General features: G+C 54.4%; 2 protein-coding genes and 1 long non-coding RNA gene across 6 annotated transcripts; 1 reads left to right on the plus strand and 2 right to left on the minus strand.

The window, feature by feature from the left end:
* Positions 1-50: 50 nt before the first annotated feature.
* HOXC10 (homeobox C10) lies at positions 51-5181 on the minus strand. 2 transcript variants are annotated; one of them, XM_007179486.2, is made up of 3 exons: positions 4341-5181; positions 3517-3594; positions 51-1177 (listed from the first exon to the last, which is right to left on the minus strand). In XM_007179486.2, exons 1-3 carry the CDS (start codon positions 5089-5091, stop codon positions 900-902), a joined length of 1107 nt encoding a protein of 368 aa, XP_007179548.2. In that variant the 5' UTR covers positions 5092-5181; the 3' UTR covers positions 51-899. The 2 variants fall into 2 exon arrangements, with proteins under 2 accessions (XP_007179548.2, XP_007179549.1); XM_007179487.2 differs by lacking the exon at positions 3517-3594.
* A 463-nt stretch (positions 5182-5644) lies between these two features.
* On the plus strand, positions 5645-9032 carry LOC103020786 (uncharacterized). 2 transcript variants are annotated; one of them, XR_009009640.1, is made up of 3 exons: positions 5709-6404; positions 6515-7000; positions 7896-9032. It is a non-coding gene; the product is annotated as an uncharacterized LOC103020786 (long non-coding RNA). The 2 variants fall into 2 exon arrangements; XR_450769.2 differs by lacking the exon at positions 7896-9032 and having other exon boundaries at positions 5645-6404; positions 6515-7164.
* A 4942-nt stretch (positions 9033-13974) lies between these two features.
* Positions 13975-17133, minus strand: HOXC11 (homeobox C11). 2 transcript variants are annotated; one of them, XM_057557202.1, is made up of 2 exons: positions 16448-17133; positions 13975-15219 (listed from the first exon to the last, which is right to left on the minus strand). In XM_057557202.1, exons 1-2 carry the CDS (start codon positions 17131-17133, stop codon positions 14706-14708), a joined length of 1200 nt encoding a protein of 399 aa, XP_057413185.1. In that variant the 3' UTR covers positions 13975-14705. The 2 variants fall into 2 exon arrangements, with proteins under 2 accessions (XP_057413185.1, XP_007179547.1); XM_007179485.2 differs by having other exon boundaries at positions 14861-15219; positions 16452-17133.
* Between the last annotated feature and the right edge of the window lie 2005 nt (positions 17134-19138).

Raw genomic sequence — 19138 nt, forward strand, 5'->3', positions numbered from 1 at the left:
TGGGGGGAGGGTGTCGCTAAAAAAACGCTAAAAACAAAAAACCACCCATGTGAGGATTATGATTCTGGAAATTTATTAGGATTTTTTTCTCCATTAAGGAAGCTACATGCAAAAGATACAACATACAGAATATCTTTAAATAACACAACTCCCAGACAGGGACAGGGCAATATTTGGGGGAGGGGCACTCTGTCTTTGCTTCACTATGTTCTATTTTAAATTAAAAAAATTTTTTTTTGCTCCTCTGGATGGAATTTCTGAGATGGCAGTGCATGGGGGATGTAGGGGTGCCGGGAGAATGGGAGAAAAGCAGAAAGCAGTACAAATACGAGACTTCAAGCAGATTCTCAGAGCGATTGGGAGGTGAAGACACAGAGAGGGTTTGGTGCAGGCGCTGGACGCTACGACAAACACACAAACACTAGCCGAACTTTCCAAAACGTCTATTATTCTAAGGAGGAAATGCAGCAAGGAAGGAGCGATTCTGACTGTGCTCTTCGAGATTACAGACCTTCTCTGGTTGATTTTTTTTTCCTTTTTTTCCCTATAATTGGGTGGATTCGACCTTAACTTTGCCTGGAGAACAGGGTGCTATGTGTGAGTGCGTGGGTGAGTGAGGGGTTGACACACACACCAGCCACACTCCCACCCTCGTCTATGCAGGCACACCACACCCCACAACCCAGCACCCCATTTCTCATGCTTTAGGTGGACACATCTTCGCAGCACGAACCATGGGTCCCTTGAAAGGAGTGTCTGAGGTCTTTGCCTTTTTTGCAGGCGTGTTGCATTTATACTCAGGGAGGAAAAAATATATATACCACCAGGCACAAAGGGAGGAGGGGCGGGGAAAGGAAGGAAGGGGGGGAAGAGGGGGAGTGGGAGGGGAGGCCCCTCGCTCAGGTGAAATTAAAATTGGAGGTCAGTTCCCGGATTCGATTCTCTCGGTTCATTTTCTTGAGTTTCATTCTGCGATTTTGAAACCAGATTTTGACTTGTCTGTCTGTAAGGTTAATGGTCTTGCTAATCTCCAGGCGGCGCTCTCGTGTCAAATACATATTGAACAGAAATTCTTTCTCCAATTCCAGCGTCTGGTGTTTAGTATAGGGACACCTCTTCTTCCTTCCGCTCTTTGCTGTCAGCCAATTTCCTGTGGTGTTTTCTGCCTTTATCTCCTCTGTTAAAAATAACATTATTTACATAAGTATCCCTCGAAGAGGCAACCCTCGCAGCACTGCAGCCTTGGCCAGCTTGCAGTGGGGGCAGCTGAGGGAGCACAGGGGAGCTGTTCTCGCCCCACAGGTCTGGCTGGTGGGGTCCTCTTGGCCTCAAGGCTCTTAGAATTTCTTTGGGGTCTAGACTTACACGGGAGAAAGACAGAAAGTACTGCCTCTAACGCGTCTATTAAATTTAATCACCCAATCCACCTTGACCTAGCATGTTCTGAGTACTCCTGCTCTCCCTTGGCTTGCTGACCCTGGTGTGCACTCTAAGCCTCACCAGACCCCGCCTCCTCTCTGTTCCTTTCCAGCTCTGTAAAAATCCAACCAGAAGGAAAAGTGTTTTCCAGGCCTCAGACCGGGTGGCAGAGGCCACCTCGCTGCCCAGAGCAATTTCCAGAGAGCTTTGACCCCTTTCAACGCAGTGGAGGGATGTCGCCCCAGACTCTGCAGCCAGAGGCCATTGCAGCTGTCTCTGCACCAGATCCCCAGCCCTGGCTCCCACCTGAAGTGTCACAGAGCGACTCTACCCCATTGGATCTCCCATTGCCAGCTTTTCCTATCCCGGCCATTTCCCCCAGGAGTAACTGAGGCAGGGAGCTTGTGCAGGCAGCAGAGGTCAGGGGCAACAGCTCTGGGGCATGCTGAGGAGTCCTCAGACAACTGCCCTGGCCAGAGACCTAAGGTCAAGGGAGAGAGAGATCCTGAGGAAATGCAGCCTCCTGGAAATCTCCTGCCTAGTCTATGTAGATATGTATGCGTGCATGTTCATGTGTATTTCTGCAGAGATACACACTCCTACACATATGTACATACACACAGGGATATGTACACATGTGTCTATTTATATCAGGAGATGCTATAAGTGTGGTGTGTATTTCCCTTTCCCTTATCTACAGCTTCTCCCCCCAGCACAAATTCTTGCTGAAATGAACCAGCCTTGCTCCTCAAGCAGCAGAAGAGACCTTGGCCATCTTTTCTAGGGAAAAACCCAGAGTCCAGAGACCCGAGAGGGGCACCCAGCAAAGGACTCTGCTATTGGCTCTGTGCTCTATCTCCCCTTCTATGCCAAATGAAACTGCCAGGTTCCTGGATCTTAGCTTGATGGGGAGTGGGGTGGGGGTCCTAGGGGAACCAGGAGGCATCAGAAAATGCAAACTTGAGGCTGCAGTTTAAAACACTTGAATGTCCTTAATTCTGTTCCCACCTCTGCACCTGCAGCCTCCTGCCAAATTGTTTAAAGGCTCTCCACATCTAACTCTGTGCCATTTATTTTTTATTGGGGTTGTTGGGGTCTGGGGGAAGGGGAGAAATTACAAATGGGGAGTCTGGCCCAAAGCCCTCTTGCCTCTGGCCTGGTGGAGGCACCACAATGAAGGGGGCAGGCAAGAAGGGAGCAGGCAGAGTCAGAGGGATTAGTTGGGGTGGGAGGGTTTAGATGGTATGGGGATGGCAGGAGAGAAAGGGGAGCCTACTGGAATGGGGGCAGTTTGAGCTAGGAGGTAGGCTTGTTAACCTTGACTTTTCTTTTGGTGGGGCTAGAACGCAGCTTTTCCTAACCCTAAATCTGCACCCCAACCAAGCCTGGGGTGTGGGGAGATGGTATAAAATTAAACTTTTGTGCTGCACATGTGCCACCACCAAGGCTTCGTGGGTATGCGTGCCTCTCTCCCCCTCCCCCTCATGAACACACCCGTGCCCACCTTCTGGCTAGGGTCTCCATGGGCTGATTTGCCAAGGCCACCTTTGATTTGCAGAGGAGACCCAAGAGGGCGAGGGTCTGCCCTCACCCGCCAAAAGAGTGCGTGTGCATGTATGAGAGGGCATGCGTGAGTGTGTGTGAGTGTGACACAGGTCACCTCCGGGCATACGTGTGGACCGCATCCATATACAAAACACCATAAGACCCAGGCTGCCCCCAGTCTGCTCAGTTTTCACTGTTTCATCTGCCTCTGCACCCAAAGAGCCCTTCTTACACACAGCCTCCAGTAGCCAGTGCTGTGGGGAGCAGGTTTATCCCCTGCCCGCACCCCCCACCCCCGCCCCGCCAGTTGGGCCTTTTCTGATGCTTTTTGCTCCAACTTTTCAGGGAAAGTCCCCTCAGCCTCCCTCCACTGCTCCTGTTTCCTCCACATTTTCTCCAGGTGTCAGAGAATGGTCCTGAAGGCCCCCAGTACCTGCAGCAGAAATGAATCTTGAACCCCGAGCTTGAACTCTGGCTAGGCTTTCCCTCGCCACCAAAATTACAATAAAATCCAACTAAAGCCTCACTCCCTTTCAGAAGAAAACCGCTTACCATGCACACAGAAATTTCCCGACCACTCATTTGTAAGCTGCTTTTGGAAACCAACGGGGAAAAATTTTTTTAACGTAACTATAAAAAAAAAAGGAAAAAAATTTTCAAAGGGGAGACAAAAAACTTACAACATTCCAAATGCCCTGTTCCAAGGCCATACGCAGCCTGGGCGTCTGGGGGAGGGAGGGACGTGGCGGGCAGCCCTTCACCTCCACCTCTTCCGGCCCCAGCGCGGCTGCCAGAGGCCCCCGGCCGAGCCAAAAACCGCAGGAGCCCAAGCCACACGCACAAATCAGACCCACAAACAACAAATCGCGCCTCGAAGGAAACAATTTTCAACTGGGAAAACGCAGTAAAGCGAAATGCCCCTTCTCCCAAGCCTTTCCTAGTCCCTGGCCCAAGATCGCCATTTTAAGCTTTTTGCATGCTTCTGACCTGAGCGGGGGTGGGGGTGGAGGGGTGGGGAGGGGGTCATCAGCCTCCCAGGACACCAACGCAGAGCAAGCAAACCAAAGCCAGCACGCGCCCGGGATCGGTCTCCCGCCCTGGGCAACACAAGACGCTGCAGGCTGCCCGCCGTGCGCACCACCCCGGTCTCGGCGCCCACGGCCGCTGCCGGCCGGCACCTCCACTTCGCCACTTACCTTCCCTAGCCAAATGAGGCGCCACCAGCTTGGCGCTCAGCAGGCACGAGTCTCAAGCCAGGGTCGCATTCCCAAGACCGTCCAGGGCCTCCTCGGCGCAACCCTCTCTCTGCCCCCGCCCCGGCCACGAAGACCAAGTGCCCGAGCGTCCCACCCGGGCCACGGCCCAGGCGGCCTTACCTTTCGCTTCGTTATCCGAGGTGTCTGGGCTGGAGTCGGCGGTTTTGGCCCGATCCTTTTCGCTCTCCAAGGGGCTGCCTTTTGGGCCCGCCAGGCTCTGCTCGGTCTTGATCTCATTGGGGCTGGGGGTCTGGCTGTCGGACTTGGGGGTCTCAGGGAAACTCACTTTACCCCGGAGCTGGGGAGACTCCAGATGTTCGGCGCGCGGGTTGAGACTGGCCCGCTGCTCGAAAGGGGCTTCGAAGTCGTTGGCCCCGGCACAGTGGGGCGGCTTGTCCAGCGCGGAGTAGCTCGGGCTGGCGCGGTAGTAGCTGGGCACCGGCACCTCGTGCTCCCCGAGGCAGGACTCCTGCAGGGGGTGGGAGTAGAGAGCTGCCTCGGGGCCACTTTTCGCCCGCTTCTCTGCGCTGTACATGCAGCAGACATTCTCCTCCTTGACACTAGGTGGGTAGGAGCAGGAGGATAGCGGCCTGCCAACAGGTTGTTCCAGGCGGTAGGCGGCTTTGGGGTCGCCCCAGGAGTCCAGCTGCGAGAGGTAGGACGGGTAGGTGTTGAGGGCGAGGTTGGGGCTGCTGCCCTCGTCCCTCTTGGAGAGCGAGGGCGCGAGCCCGCAGCCCCTCATCACCCCGCAGTTGAAGTCACTCCCAGATTGCATATACATGCCTGCGCTCCGGCTATAGCGCTCTCCTCCGCCCGGCGCAACCAAGGGCTCCGCGTACGAGTTCGGAGTTACATTGCGAGGGCATGTCATTTTCAGAGAGAGGGGTTTTTAAGGAGCAATACTACTGCGGAGGAGCTGACATCTTTTTTTTCCCCATCCGGGAGGGGGGGCGGTTGGAGGGGCGGGAGGGAAAAGAAGGGGAGGGGGGGAAATATCAGCTCCATAATTATCCGCGCATTCGGCCCTCACCATGTGACGGCTAGACCAATGGGATTTGAAAATGGCCTTGATGATTCAGACGGCCGTGACGTCAGCGGGGTCAAGTTGTCTGCAGGCGGAGCGCGCAGCGTGGAGTAACAGCGCCACCTAGCAGCCGCCTCGAGGTAGGGGCGCCGGAGCCCTTCCCCGCGAACAAAGGAAGGGCCCCCGGGGCGACTGGGGCAGGAGTGGGGTGGAGGGGGGATGAAGGGGTTCTAGGGAGAATGGGGTTTGTTTACCCGGGAAGCAGCCTGTAACTCTTGGGGAGAGGGGAGCGGAGAGGGGGAAAATGCGGGAGAGAATGAGAGAGCGAGGCAACTCGGGGCTCAAAACAGTCACATTCAAACTAAAAGGTCAAGACACGATTCAGGTACTTCTTCCCCTCCTCACCTCCTCTTTTCCTCGCCTTGGCCCCCGCCCCCACTTCTTCCCCTGGGATGGGAGTGGGGTGAGGTTTGGGGGAGGGATCCTGCGGGCCGAGAAAGGGAGAGAAAAAGTTAAGGAATCCCAAACGGAACTGAAGTTTCTCCTCTCCTGCGTCCTCCTTCGTCGCGCTCGGCCCTTGGGGCTGGGAGCTCAGCTCGGGACCTCCCGTCACGGAAGTTGGTTGAGTTGCAAGTTCCCCGTGGGGATTGACGGGGAATCTCCAGTGTCTGGGGCAGGCCAGGGAGGAGGTCAAGATGACTTAAGGGCTGCTTGGGAGAGGGGGATTCCGAGGGGATTTAGGGGTCGCGGGAGGAGGAAGCCGGCAACCAAAGGCACCGGCTCCCCGACCAGGGTGTGCGGCCTGGGCCTGGCTGGGTGGGTGGCTCCTGGGTTATCAACTCAGGGGCAAGAAGGCTTTGGCCTTGGAGCCGGTTCGGCTGCTTTGCTCCAGGCCCTGGCGGCCCTCGCTTTCCAGTTGACCTTGCCCCCACGAAAACAGGGAGCATTCCCAGAGAGAAAGAGGGAACCCGCGGGGCCTCAGGCGGTTTGGGGGAGTCACGTATCAACCGGGAAACCAGGGCAACGGACGCGACAAAATCCGACCCAGAGAAGTGTCCTTTAACAGAGCGAATGAGCTGGGGGTGTTTTTGAGAGAAGACGGACCAGTCTATTTTTGTGGTTATTTTTTTAATAAAGGGAAGCGAGAAATAAGGGACAAGGTATGTTTCAAATAGTTATTTCCGTTTCTTCATCTCCTTTCTCACAAAGCGAACTAAACTCTCCACCCTTTCCTCAGGAAACGGAATCTGGAGTATAACTTGTCTTTCAGGTCGCCCCACATTTTCCCCTGGACCGAGCCATGGGTTTCGACTTTCCGAAGGGCTGGAACCTGGCCAGGAAAAGACCAGCGCTCCAGACACCCTGGCGCGGAGGAGTGAGGAGGCTGGATCGCTTCTAGGGAGGCCCAAGCCCGCGGCTGCTATAAGACGACTTCGGAAAGAAATCCGCCGAAATCTGTCATCCAGAGAGTGAGAGACAAGGCGCAGGGGTCCCCGAACCCCAGGAAAACTGGAAGAAAATGTGTAATGTGTGACTTGCTGGCAGGGCCAGCCAGGGGAGATTTGAAATGCTTTCGTGTTTTCATTTACAGAGGTCGCCATGGGCTCGGCACAAGGGGTTGGCCCCGGCAAGGTTAGCCTGTTTAGGCCCCAGATGAGACTTGGGACGGCCCCGGTGGCAGTCAATCCAGGGAGCCATTTGTCCCACCCCGCGGGAAACGCGCAGACTTTATGGCCACTCTGTTTGTATTATCTGCGTTAAGTCTTTCCCCGCCAGTTTGATCGAAACTGTTTGCTTTTACGAGGACCCAACGAAAATTCCCCGTCATATTTATCAGCCGAGGATAAAAATTTAGTATGGGAACTGATATTTCCTCATTTATGGGGCGATGAAATTAAAGACCAAAGCAATTGAGAATTATATGGCTTTGGGGGGGGTTCCCTCCGGGGTTCCCTCCCCCCGCTTTCACATCTCCTTTATTTTCCTGCCTGGTGTCCCTGTCCCTGGAGTTTGGCATCCCAGTCTCCTGCCCTTGCCCCCTATCTTGGGGTCTGCTGGGCCCTCTCCCCCAGACCCAGGTGCCGCTTGACCACCTCAGCTTTTCCTCGTCTTTCTCTCGGTGTTAGTAGCTGGGGGCCAGGACAGCACTCCCTGAGCCTCTCTGCCCAGGCCAGGCTGGGATCGGCTGGGGCTGTGGAAGGTTTCCAAGAGCCTCGAAGGGGAAGGGTCTGAGCCCAGCCCGGGAGGGGGTGAAGGAGGCGGCAGAGTGAAGGAGACAAACTCCAGATAACCTCTCAAAAACATCATGCCCCACAGCTTAACCTGGGGAACCAGCAGGAGAGAAGCAGAGTCACTCGGCTTTGAGACCTGTCTCCCCTACCAGCCCGACCCTCATCCCAAACTCACTCCTTACCTCAGCCCTGGGTGGGGATGGAGTCGCTTTCAGAATCCTTGCTATTATTAATGGAAATAATCCCCCTGGGAGAAGGAGCCTCGCGCTTCCACTCCCATCTCCTCACAAGAACGAATAGTGTTTAAAGTTGAAATAATTAGAAGTATGATAAACATGGCCCATTAATGAAAAAAGAAATCAAATTCATCAGCCTAAGTGGGACCCCCGGTGGGACAAATGTTTGCCTTTAATTACGCAGGATAAACGCAAACCCGGAGCTGTTAAACAAGAACCCGAAGACGCCAACTTGAATAACTTGTTGGGTTTTTGCAGACTTGGGATTCTGCACCAGTGGAGACGAAAGGAAGGAAGACGTGAGGGTGAGGACGGGGAGAGGGGAGCATTTGTGCGGGTCTGGGAAAGTACAGTCAGGTGTGGGTCCCAGCCCTGCCCCCTTGGGCTCTGTCTTTCCCGAGGCCACGAGCAAAGGCTGTTTCCGTCCTATTGTCCGGGCCTGGTGTTCAAAGGCATTCAGGCTGCCACGGCCATCCCACTTGCCGCCTGCCGCCACTGCTGCCCGCCTACCGGCCAAGCCCCACCGGGCCAAGACCCTCAGGCCTGCACCCCAAGGGAACTGGATTGGGGTCCAGAAGAACTCTATGTTGCTAAAATCACCCTGTTAAGCCATTTCCCCAACTTTCCGGGAGTGCTGCATCTATGCCTGACTCCGAGGCTCCCTCTTCTTGCCTCAACTTGGGGGATGTGAAAATCCAGGGGCTTCAGGCCAGAGCGGGCTCAGGCTGCACCTACCTTTTGACCAACCCCCCCTACCCCGAAAGCTCTGGCCCCCTGTGCCCTTCTTCCCGGTACCTAGACCCTGGAAGTGCAGCAGGGATGAGCAGCTGGGCCTCCTGCCGCCAGTGGGACTGTGACCAAGGGAGAGGTGGAGGGTGCGCCTCGCAGACTTCAGGGTGGTCAGTGGGTTCCAGACGGCAGGCTGAGGACTGGGGCGCTAGGGGTCCCCATGTGAAAACAGAAGAAGGAGAATCTAGTGCTCGATGAACAGAAAGGAACCTCGGCTGCTTTCCAGGCTCTTGCCCTCAAAGCACCCCAGAGGCACCCTGATTTCTCCAAGGAAAATTAGTGGAGCTTCCCCACAAGGCTAAGGACATCATCTAGGAAATTCCAAAGGTGAGGTGAAAAGAAGAAAGAGTGTCTTTCCCTTTGGGATAAAATAATAAAATAAAATAATTATACAGTGTGTGTGTGTGTGTGTGTGTGTGTGTGTGTGTGTGTGTGTGTGTGTTGAAATCTCAAGTGAAATGGAAAACAAAATCACACCAGTGGTTAAAATTGCAGGGTTTTTCCCTCTTGTTTTGGAGCCCAAATAAATCATTCTCTTCTCAAAACTTGAAGGAAAGATTTGCTTTCTTTTTCTTCGCTAACACCGGGCTCTGCTCCAGCTGAATTGGGAGCAGAAAAATCCCAGGCAAAAGACAGAATGCACCGAAGCCCCCCAAACGGATTTTCAAACAGGTACAAGAGGAAAGTGGGAGGCTGAGGACGCTTGGAGGGGCCTCTGGTCTACTCCGGATCTCAGTGCCACCCTGGCGGCAGCCTGGCCGTCAGAGTCGCTCTCACATCTGGGCGTTGTACACGTTTGCACCCAGATGCTATGGAGGTTACCGCCCAGACACGTAATTGACTTGGAGCTTGATTGTATGTACACGGCCACAAATATTCACTTTTACCCAAAAAATGTACTCCCTACGATCCCCGCATCCCGAAGTCTGATAGCCAGCACAACTGCTTTCTTGCCCTGCCGAAGCCAACCAGTTATTTAACTTTGCCTCCTGAATTGAAACCAGACAGCAAACACATCCAGTAGAAGCTTTGGGAGGAGGACGGATGGGATGATGTCTTTGGCGGGCGGGAGGGGGGAAGCCTTGCTCCCCACTTTATGGTTTGCGCCCAAGTTGCCCAGTGGGTCGTGTTTCCAGCCGGAGTCAGGGCTGTGGTCTGCCGGCTTACTTCGGAGAAAATCCCACTCCTCCCTTACCGGCTAACTTCCTTTTCGAAGATCTTTGTTTTCCATCTTTTTCCCCCCTCTTTCTTTCTTTTTCCATCTTCCTCCTTTCTCTTTATTTGCTTCTTTCTCTTTTTCTCTCCAATTCATTTGTTTCCCTCTCTTTTTCTGATTCTTTCTCTTTCTTGTCTTCCTTAGTTCTCCCTTCTTTCTTTCTTTGTTATACGATTTATTCTTTACTCTTTTCTTTCCTCCTAAATGCTTTCCTTCCCCTTGACTTTCTCCCCTAGATCTTCTTGTTTTTCTCTGTTGCGCTGGACACCGTGAGGGGGAGCGCGCCAGGCTTAGTAGCAACCCTTCCCAGCCCCACTGCTCAAGCTTGGAGTTGACCTTCGCCCGCCTTCAGCCTTAACTCCGCTCCTCACAAGGCGAAGTGTAGGGCTGTCAGCTGCTGGCAGCCAGGCCTCAGCAGTCACTATTAGAGGGAAGGAAAAGCAGGCGCTGGGGCACATCCTGACCAACTCCGCTGGCTCCCTGAAGTGCTCAGCTCCAGGGCTTAGGTATCCTCAAGTCCATCACCCCGAAGAAGCCTCGTCCACCAGGCCTGTCTTTGGAGAAGTTGCTCCATCTTTGTCCTGACTTCCAGAGATGAACATTAAAATAGTCCCTGTTTGAGCCCACTTGATACCCCAAGGCTGGAGCTAGGGGAAATGAAGGAGTGGGGTCTGTCAGTCCCAGGTGAGGGGCAGATCCAAGGGGTCACTCGCAGGCTTAGCAGTCCAAGGCCACGTCCCTATACAGGCAACTTTGTTCTTCGAGCTTCTGGACTGCAGCCCGCTGGCCTTCCTTCTCTCTCGGTTGGTCCTAGAATCACTGCAACCTCTGGGTAGGCATTTCTTGTCGTTTTGAATTCTGTCTTTCATCAAGCCTTTTGTGGACTTTGCAGGAGGCAGGGTTGCAGGGCTGTGTGTGCAGAGACTCTCCCAACCTTAACGGTCTGAGTCAAGGTTATGGGTCTCCACTTTGTGCAGTGGGTTGAGGGTGTGTGCAGGGCTGTGTGTGTGTGTGTGTGTGTGTGTGTGAGAGAGAGAGAGAGAGAGAAAGAGAGATGCCTACAGGAGAACAAGAGGATGTGATGGGGAAGACCTGGTCTAATTGACATTGTCCGAACTTTGGGGTTCTGTAAGGGTGTGTCTCAACAGCAGAGTGGCTGAGACTTTCCTAGCAGCCCCCAAAGCTGGATCCAAGGTGGGCCTCAGGATGGATTAATCCCAACCTTTAAGCCTTGTTTTGCCTTAGTTAGAGATACAGCTCCAGACACCCGCCTCCCACCAGGACCCCAGAACCTCTCTCTCCCCAACCTCCCAGAGACCCTGAGACTTCGTTCCATGGCAAGTCCAAAACTTTAAGTTTTTTAAAAAGAGAGGAGGAATCTTGTAAAACTTTTATGCCAAACAAAGTTATAAAAACTTCCCGGGCGTTGCCTTTTCCAAAGGTTTATATGAATAATAAAGAGTGCAGTCGCGTGCACACAGTTCTGGCGGGCTCTGAGCTGGGAGGGTTCAACAAACAGCATTATCCAGCCTTAGGGCAACAGGAAACCCCAGGGGCTGCCCCCTTGAGGGAATATTGGCCCAGAAACGAATTGCCCTACAGATTCCGGAGAGGGGCGGGGAGAGGGAAGGGGAGGCGCCCTTGACTCCCTTGAAGTTCAAAGTTCTTTGTCCTGGTGAGAAAAACCCTCTCTGCCTTCAATCCACTCGAGAAATTATTCCCCAGGTAGTTTCTCCTCCTCCGATTGAGAAACGGCTCCAGGTATCCCCAACTCCATTCACCTTTCAGACACCTAGTCTGTAACTTTCTTGCTTGCCTAAAGCAGAGCTTCCCCATCTGGGACACCTAGAACCTGCGGGCTTTCTCTCAGAGGCGCTTGGCTGGGCTCCGTGAACCGTCTTCCAAGGCGCCCTCGCATCGCCATCCCCCAGCAACCTGGGGGTCTGCGTGACAAAGAAACACCAAACCCACTTCTCCTTTCAAGTCCCCCAGGTTCCCCCTGCACCCCTAAAGCCCATAGTGGGAGGGGGAGGGGCCCAGAGTGCTCTCTCAGCCCCCACCACTTAATACCCTTGTAAACTCCCACGTGCGCTATAAACTTGGATTTTTACAACCAACATTCCTCCTTAGCTCCGGGAAACTTTGAACTCGGCCTCGGGTTTATTTACTGGTGGGGGGGGATTGGGGGACTGGGAGCTGAGAAAGGCTGGAGGAGAAGAGGGGGGGAAGGAGGTTGCGGGCAAGGGGGTAATGGAGTGGGGGTATGGGGTGTGTTGGGGGAGCCAAGACTGTCCACTGCAGATTTGTTTACTATTTAGGGCGGAAGCGTTTTCTAACACAGGCCAGATTGGGTCGTTAAGGGCGAAATGAAACTGGGTTTAGAGGCGCGGGGTGGGGTGGGGGCACTTTATGGCGGCGTCTAGACGAGGCTCTTTTGTTCCCGGGCAGCGCCACTGCTGGAGGGGATTACTCGAAGAGGTTGAGCCCAGAGTGCCCCTGACCGCCAAGGGGGGTCGGACATCCCGGGGGCCCGAAGGTGGGTTTGTTGGGGGGACAGAGACCTCTTTTTTCTAATTTTTAGAAGGTCACCGAGGACTGGCAGCTTCCTGGGCTTGGATCATAGAAAGCTTTTGTTTTTCTTTCACCATGACACCCCGCCTTCCTTCAGAAATCCCTTCTAGAGCTGGGGATCTTTTCTGGGCTGCATATTGCAGGGAAAGTGGTAGCTTTGGATTTTAAATATTTTTCTCCAAAGTCAAGAGCCATTTAGAGATCAGTATTTTGCTTTATAAACAGGTTCATTCTATATAGTTATCTCCATCCTATTTTATTGGAAACACGGCTGGCAGGCCAATATCCCTTGTTATGATTAGTGGATAAACATCATACCTAGAGATATCTCTCGTGCACAAGTGCACACGCATGCAAATGTGCATGCACACACACACACAGACGATCCTCAGCTGCATTCCTTCTGACACTCACTACACACTGACAGTGGTTACACACCTCAGAGGACACAAGCCCTAGATGTGCATGTGGTCAGTTTTACTCCATATTATAGGCAAAAGCGTACACATTAATATTCCTTTTCATGTGCACCCATAGGCATCTGACAAATATTTGTGTGTGGGCACATGAGGCAATTGTGGGGTTGTATATACACCCCAGCTTGCAAATTTTGTCTCAAGACCTACATTTACAAATTGGAGATTCAGATACCCCTGTCATCAAAAACGACGGAACCTAGATGCAATAGTCCATAGTCATGGTGCTTTTTTCTTTCACTCAACAGAATTATATTGACGAAAACATTTTCTTCGAATTACAGAAGAGCAGTTCCAAAGAAAAGGGAAAGATGAGAGAATTGGTCCTAAACCTCTGCCCCCAAATAACGAATTTGGAACAGAGACCGCCAGAGTGCCCTCAACGAATGCGCTGAAAGGACTATGGTTATCTTTATGCAGAAGAAACATGCACCAAATATATATATGGGTGTGGTTACCATCCTCATGGGTCACCTCCTTCCCCAGCGCCCCACCCCAAGCCAACTTCTTACAAAACAAATCTCTGGGGCTTTCTACGCTGGGAGACCTATGTATAAACATCAGGGTGGCCCCAGCCTAGGGTCTTGTTGTGTCTGGAGGAGCCTGGCCATTTGTGCTTGAGGGGAAGGGGCCCAGCCCTACCCTCCCACCCTCAGGGGCTGGCACGGTGAGGAAAGGGAGGGGGCTGGTTTCTCCCCCTCTCCCTTCCCTCCCTCAAAACTGTATATAAAAATTCCAATACAGTCTTCTCATAGAGGGAAAAAGAAGAAAAGAAAAAACGAAAGCCCTACCCTCAACCCTACACATTTAACTGCCACAGACGGAGACATCTGGTGGGAGGGCGGTGGAGCCAAGAAAATTCCTATAAATTTAAATTCGATGATGGTTACAATTAACTCCACAACAAACGTGTGCTTAAACGGAAAGCGTTGCTGGGCGTTTGGACGCAGCTCGAGCTGCACGTGAGAAATGAGAGCTTTAGGAGTCGCAGTGGAAAGTCCTCAACTTGAGAGCAGGAGGAAGCTACCGCCACACTCTGGCCCCTGCCCGTGGAGAGACGGGTGCAGGCCCGCCAGCTCCAGCCTACCTCACCTTCGCACGCCTGTCCTCCTCTGCTGGGCTCTGCCTGCCTGCTTCCACCTCCTCCGCCTTGGGAGCATTGAGGGTTTTAAGAGGAGAGGGGCTAATAAAAGGGTCAAATAAAATCATAATATTGAACAGAATGAAATATCTTTATTTGCCACCAAAAAAAAAAAATTCACAGCAATCCCTCTGGGACAGGAGCTGGGTGGGGATTGCACACGTACACACGCACTCACACACAAGGAGATGGGTGATTCAAATCTCATTCCAGGCGAGTCCTCCCCATATCCCCTCCGGGTAGAAAGAAATGCTTGTGAAATTTATTTACAAAAATTCAGGCCTCAGCATGGGGGAGGCGTCCAATCCCATCTCCCTACTGCCTCTTCCACCCCGATATTTTTTTTTTAAAAAAAGAAGGTAACAAATGCATAGACTATAGCTATAAATCTGCGGAGTGGGGCACAGCTTGGAAAAAGGTTAGGAAACCTCAACGCACCAGTTAAGAAATTTCAAAGGAGGGCTCTACACGTTCAAGGGGGAGAACAACTAGGCTTGGGCAGGGCCTGGGCACAGACAGAGGTAGGACACGACTTTGCACACCTAACACCAGGTCAAAGGAACAGAAATTTCACAGCAAGGCGGGATCACATTTAGCTGCCCCCCAGCAGTGGGGCGTGGTGGGGTAGGGACGGGGAGCTCGGGAGGTCTCCCCTCCCAGACACGGTGTCCTAGCAGATCTTCTCACATGGGCAAGGGAAGGCTTTCAGTTCAAGGATTGTTCGGCTCAGGCGCCCACTACTCACGCCCCTCCCCCCACCCAATCCGAGCAGCAAGACATTGTCGCGAGGTGTGTTTTCTTTTAAATAAAGATTCTTGGCCTCGGCGCCAAAGGTGTCCACTCGCCGTGGATCAGACACTTTCCTTCACCCCCCTTTCCAGGCCCGGTCCCTGTCCCACACTGAGTCAGACCAAGGTGAAGGAGGTTCCGGAAAGAAGTGCGGGCAACGGCAGTGGGGGCCAGCCCTGGCCACAGTCCAGTTTTCCACCCGCGGAAAGAAGGCGAGTTAGAAAATAAAAAATAAAAATAAAATAAAATAATCTCCCCCTTTCCCCCCTCCCCCCAAAGGGCCCGGTCTGCGGTTACAGCAGAGGATTTCCCGAGAAATACTGCAGCCGGTCTCTGCTTAGTTTTTTTTCTTTCATCCTTCTGTTCTGAAACCAAATTTTCACTTGTCGGTCCGTCAGGTTCAGCATCCGGGACAGCTGCAGCCGCTTCTCTTTGTTGATATACACGTTGAAGAAAAACTCTCGCTCCAGTTCCCGGATCTGGAATTTCGAATAAGGGCAGCGCTTCTTGCGGGTGCGGGGGGCGTCTGGAGGAGAGGGGAGGGGAGGGGGCAAGTGCGAGGAGAGGGGGAGAGAGACACGTGAGACCCGGGCGACCCCAGCCCCACCGCCGGGCAGCCCTCCCGCGGGCGCAGCGCTGGGCCGAGCCGAGACCCCTGGCAGGGCGAGCTCTTCCCCCATCCCGGGCCACCGTGGGACCCGCGTCCCTCCCCTCGGACGAGGGCCGGGGCTGGCGGTGTCTGGGGGAGAAGGAAGCCAGCCGGGGCCAAGTGCGTCCCCGTGGAACCCGCCCCCCGACTTCTGCTCAGCCGGGCTCCTCTGCCCCTTCCTGCGCTGCCCTCCTAGTGACTCTGAAAACCCACCGCCCCCCCTCCTCCAGAAATCTGGGGGAACGGCGGAGAACAGGCGCGAAGAAGTTAGACCGGGCGAGAGTCGTGGGGAGGCGGGGAAGAAGCGAGAGAGCAGGCACCAAAGACACCCGAGAGTTGCTTCCGGGGGCCCTGGCGCCCCGGGACGCCCGGCGGGCCGCGCCTTCCCTGCGGCCAGGCTAGGCCGGCGCAGAGGCCGCGGGCCGCAGAGAAACGCTGAGCCCCAGGCCTGGAGCAGAGTGGAGCCCTGAGCCGCCTCGTCCCCACCCCCTGTCGTCGCTGACCCCCGGCTTGCTCCGGGTTCTGCTCAGGGACACGCGAACACAGTTTGAACATTTGGAAAATAGTTTTTGAAAGAAGCAGAGCGGCCCTGGCTGGCCTCCCCGGTCTCAGGTTCTGCTCCATTGCCTCTCTCCCCCACCACTCCCCCTCTCTGAGTTTCTCCCTGTCTTTCCCTTGCCCTCCCCTTTCTCCCCCTCCACCCCTCCCCTCCCTCCCGCCCCCCGGCAACCGGGCTCCCCATCCTTCCTTAAATGCTCCTCTAAGTTCACGATCAAAGTTAATATAGCCCGCGATGGTGGCGCTTTTAAAAATTTCACAGACCAAGGGAGATAACGGGGAGGGGGTTCACCCGGCTTTTCCAAAGAGCCCTTTTCCCTCCCTCCCCACCCCTTCTCCATCGTAAAAAGTCGAGTCGTTGGGAGAGAGGGCTTTGTAGGTTATAATAAAATCCTTTGAATGCTTATAAAACTCCACATAAAATCGGACTGACCCAAAACACGAGGCCGTCCCCGCTGCCGTCCCCGCTCCCCTCGCCTCCCCCCTACTCTCGCCCTCCCTCTCTGGCTCCCTCCCTCCTGCCCGCCTGTTTCCCGGCCGCTGCTACCTACTGGGGGCGGCTCCCTTGGCCGGCTCCTTGGCCGCCGAGTGGGCTGAACCGGACGAGCTGGGATTCGTGTTTTCCTCCTCGGCCTCGGCCTCGGGCCCCGCCTCAGCCCGGGACGCCAGTCCCGAGGCCGGGGGCGCCTCGGGCTCCCCCTTGGCCTCACCCTTGCCCGGGCAGGGGGGCTCGGCGGACGCGTCGCCGCCACCGCAGTAGGCGTTGTCGAAGAAACGGTCGAAGGCTTGGGGCAGGACGCTGTTCTTGTTGACTGAGGAGTAGAAGCCGGCGGGGGCGGCGTGCGGGGCGCTGGGGTGGTGGTGGCCGCCGTAGGAGCCTTCGTTTTTCATGAGGATCTCGGTGACGGTGGAAGGAGGCAGGCACTCCCGGTGCATGAGCTCGTCGGCCGCCGCATAGCAAGAGGAATAGCTGTTCCGGTGGTGCCACTTGCCGGAGGGCTCCAGGCCGTAGGAGACCTCCCGGACCGGGGGCACTTGGGCCGGGTAGGGATAGGAGATCTGACGAGAGGGGGCCTGGGGCAGGAAGGAGGAGACCGTGGAGAACTCGGGCACGTAGTAAGTGCAACTGGGCAGATAGAGGTTGGAGGCGCAGCTCCCTCGCTCGCCGAAATCAGCGCCCCTCTCCTTGCGCGACGGCGAGCAGAAGTTGCCCAGGTTGACCGAGTTAAACATCGTTCTCTTCTCCTGCCGGCTCCAGATGGAGGTTTTGGACCTGATCTAGCGAGGGGGGAAAATTTGGGAAGGCGAGATGACGCGTTATCCGTCTTAGTCTCTCTCCCCGAGCACGTGATCCAAAGTAGATATTGTCATATATCAGTTCGGAGCACTTCGCAGTCGTAGGAGGGGTTCTCTCTTAGGTAAGATGGGGACGTTCAGGCGATTGGTTTGCAAACACCGCAGAAACATTATGAAAATCAATTGCAGATTTGTATTCGTTTTTCTCTTGACACTCCCCTCCTCTCCATTCCACAGAGCGAGCAAAGGAGGAGAGAGAGAGGGTTGGGGTGGGGTGGGGTGGGGTGGGCGGTGGGATGGGCGGGGGCGGGGGCTAGGAGGGGGTAATTGTATTTTTTTCTAGCTGCTGCTCTTTCCCCCCCCCCCCAGGATTGGGAGAAGGAGGAGGGTTCTCACGTATGGGGGGGGGTCTTGCCTCCTCCCCGTGATCAGCCCAAGACAGGGCTAGGGATGAGGACCTCATTCCCCACTGCCTGATTCCGCCAGAGATGTGAATCTTTTCCCCCCAAGTCTCAGGAACTCTTACCCCACCAACCTGAAGAGGGTCACAGCGCCTGTTTACAAGAGTTTGAAGAAGTCGATTCTTTTCCTGGCCAGGGCTGGGTATCAAGGCTCCCTTTCCCCTTTGGAGAGACTCCCTGGAAGTGTATCTGAAGTTTCCCAAAGGTGAGGCGGCCCAGCAGCAAGCCAGTGTCCCAACTTTGTCTGGCTTGCTGTGCTGCTGGCAGCTAGGGACTCAGATTAGTCATAAACAGTGGTAAGCAGTGAGCCAGCCGCCCAGCCGGTGCCTGGCGAAGTCTGGGAAAAACCTTCTCTAATGTTGTGTTAAATATTTAGTACGACAGAGTGGCCCTTGGTGAATATTTCATGCCTGACTTTATTGTCAATCAATGCACAGAAAGCTACATCCACTGTGGATTTTTAAGTCTCAAACCCGCAAGAAAAAGGTTGGAATGAGAGTCCTGTGTCTTCTCTGTCAGGGGCCCTTTGGGTTGGGGGCTCAGTCTCAGCTTCTTCACTGAAAAGAAGCCCAGTGTCGGCTCTAGGAAGGATATGGTGGGGGGACTGGGTTTGGGGCTCCTATCCTTGGACGATTTGGGGGCTGTGAGGTGGATGGTGGGGCCAGGTACAGGTCTCTGGAATAGACCAGCAGGGCAGTGGAAGGGAACTGAGGACCGTGGGTGGGCTGGGCAGGGCCAGGGCGCACTCTCTAGTGGAAACCCCCAGCCCCGCTCCCCGCTCCCCGGGGGCTGCAGCCAGGCCCTGGTGGGTGCCACTTTCCTGTTTCTCAGTCCTGCCCTTCCCTGCCAGCCTCCTGGATGGCTGTGACCCCAGAGGTGGGCTCAGTGGTTCTGAACTCCCTTGCCTTCTTTCCCACAGGACACATCTGGGCAGCTGAAAATCAGTTTATTGAAAGGTTCTAGACTGGGTACTACAGCAACTTCCCACAAGCAGAAAGCAACCTTGCATCCAAGGAGGAGCCAGCAGGGCATGATCTGTTCTGTTCAGATCAGCAGGAGGAACTGAAGCCCCCGGGGACGCAGTCCACCGCACCCTTAGGAAAAGCCAGAAATGGCCCAAACCCTCTTTTAACCCCTAACTCTTGTTTAAAATTGGTTTCCACTTTAAAAATATTATTTGTATTTGATTTTCCTTGTTGAACTTGACAAGGTACTGAGGCCCCAATACTAGATGGGGAAGACACAAAAAATGGTACCTTGACCCCAAATACAACCCCTCCCCAAATCATTCTTTCCCAACCCTCCTGTCTCCTCAAATTTGCTTTAGAGCAACACCTGGGTTGGAACAGCCTTGGCCATGGGTCCCATTCTCGGGGAGGCTCTGGCATACCCAGGGATAGGTCTCCGGCATCCCTCTACACAGTCATTGCTGGGCACTGCTTCCCGAGCTCGCCTTTAGCCCTGGCCAGATCTTAACTAAG

This window comes from Balaenoptera acutorostrata, chromosome 11 (genome assembly GCF_949987535.1).
Source record: "Balaenoptera acutorostrata chromosome 11, mBalAcu1.1, whole genome shotgun sequence".
Lineage (NCBI taxonomy): Eukaryota > Metazoa > Chordata > Mammalia > Artiodactyla > Balaenopteridae > Balaenoptera > Balaenoptera acutorostrata.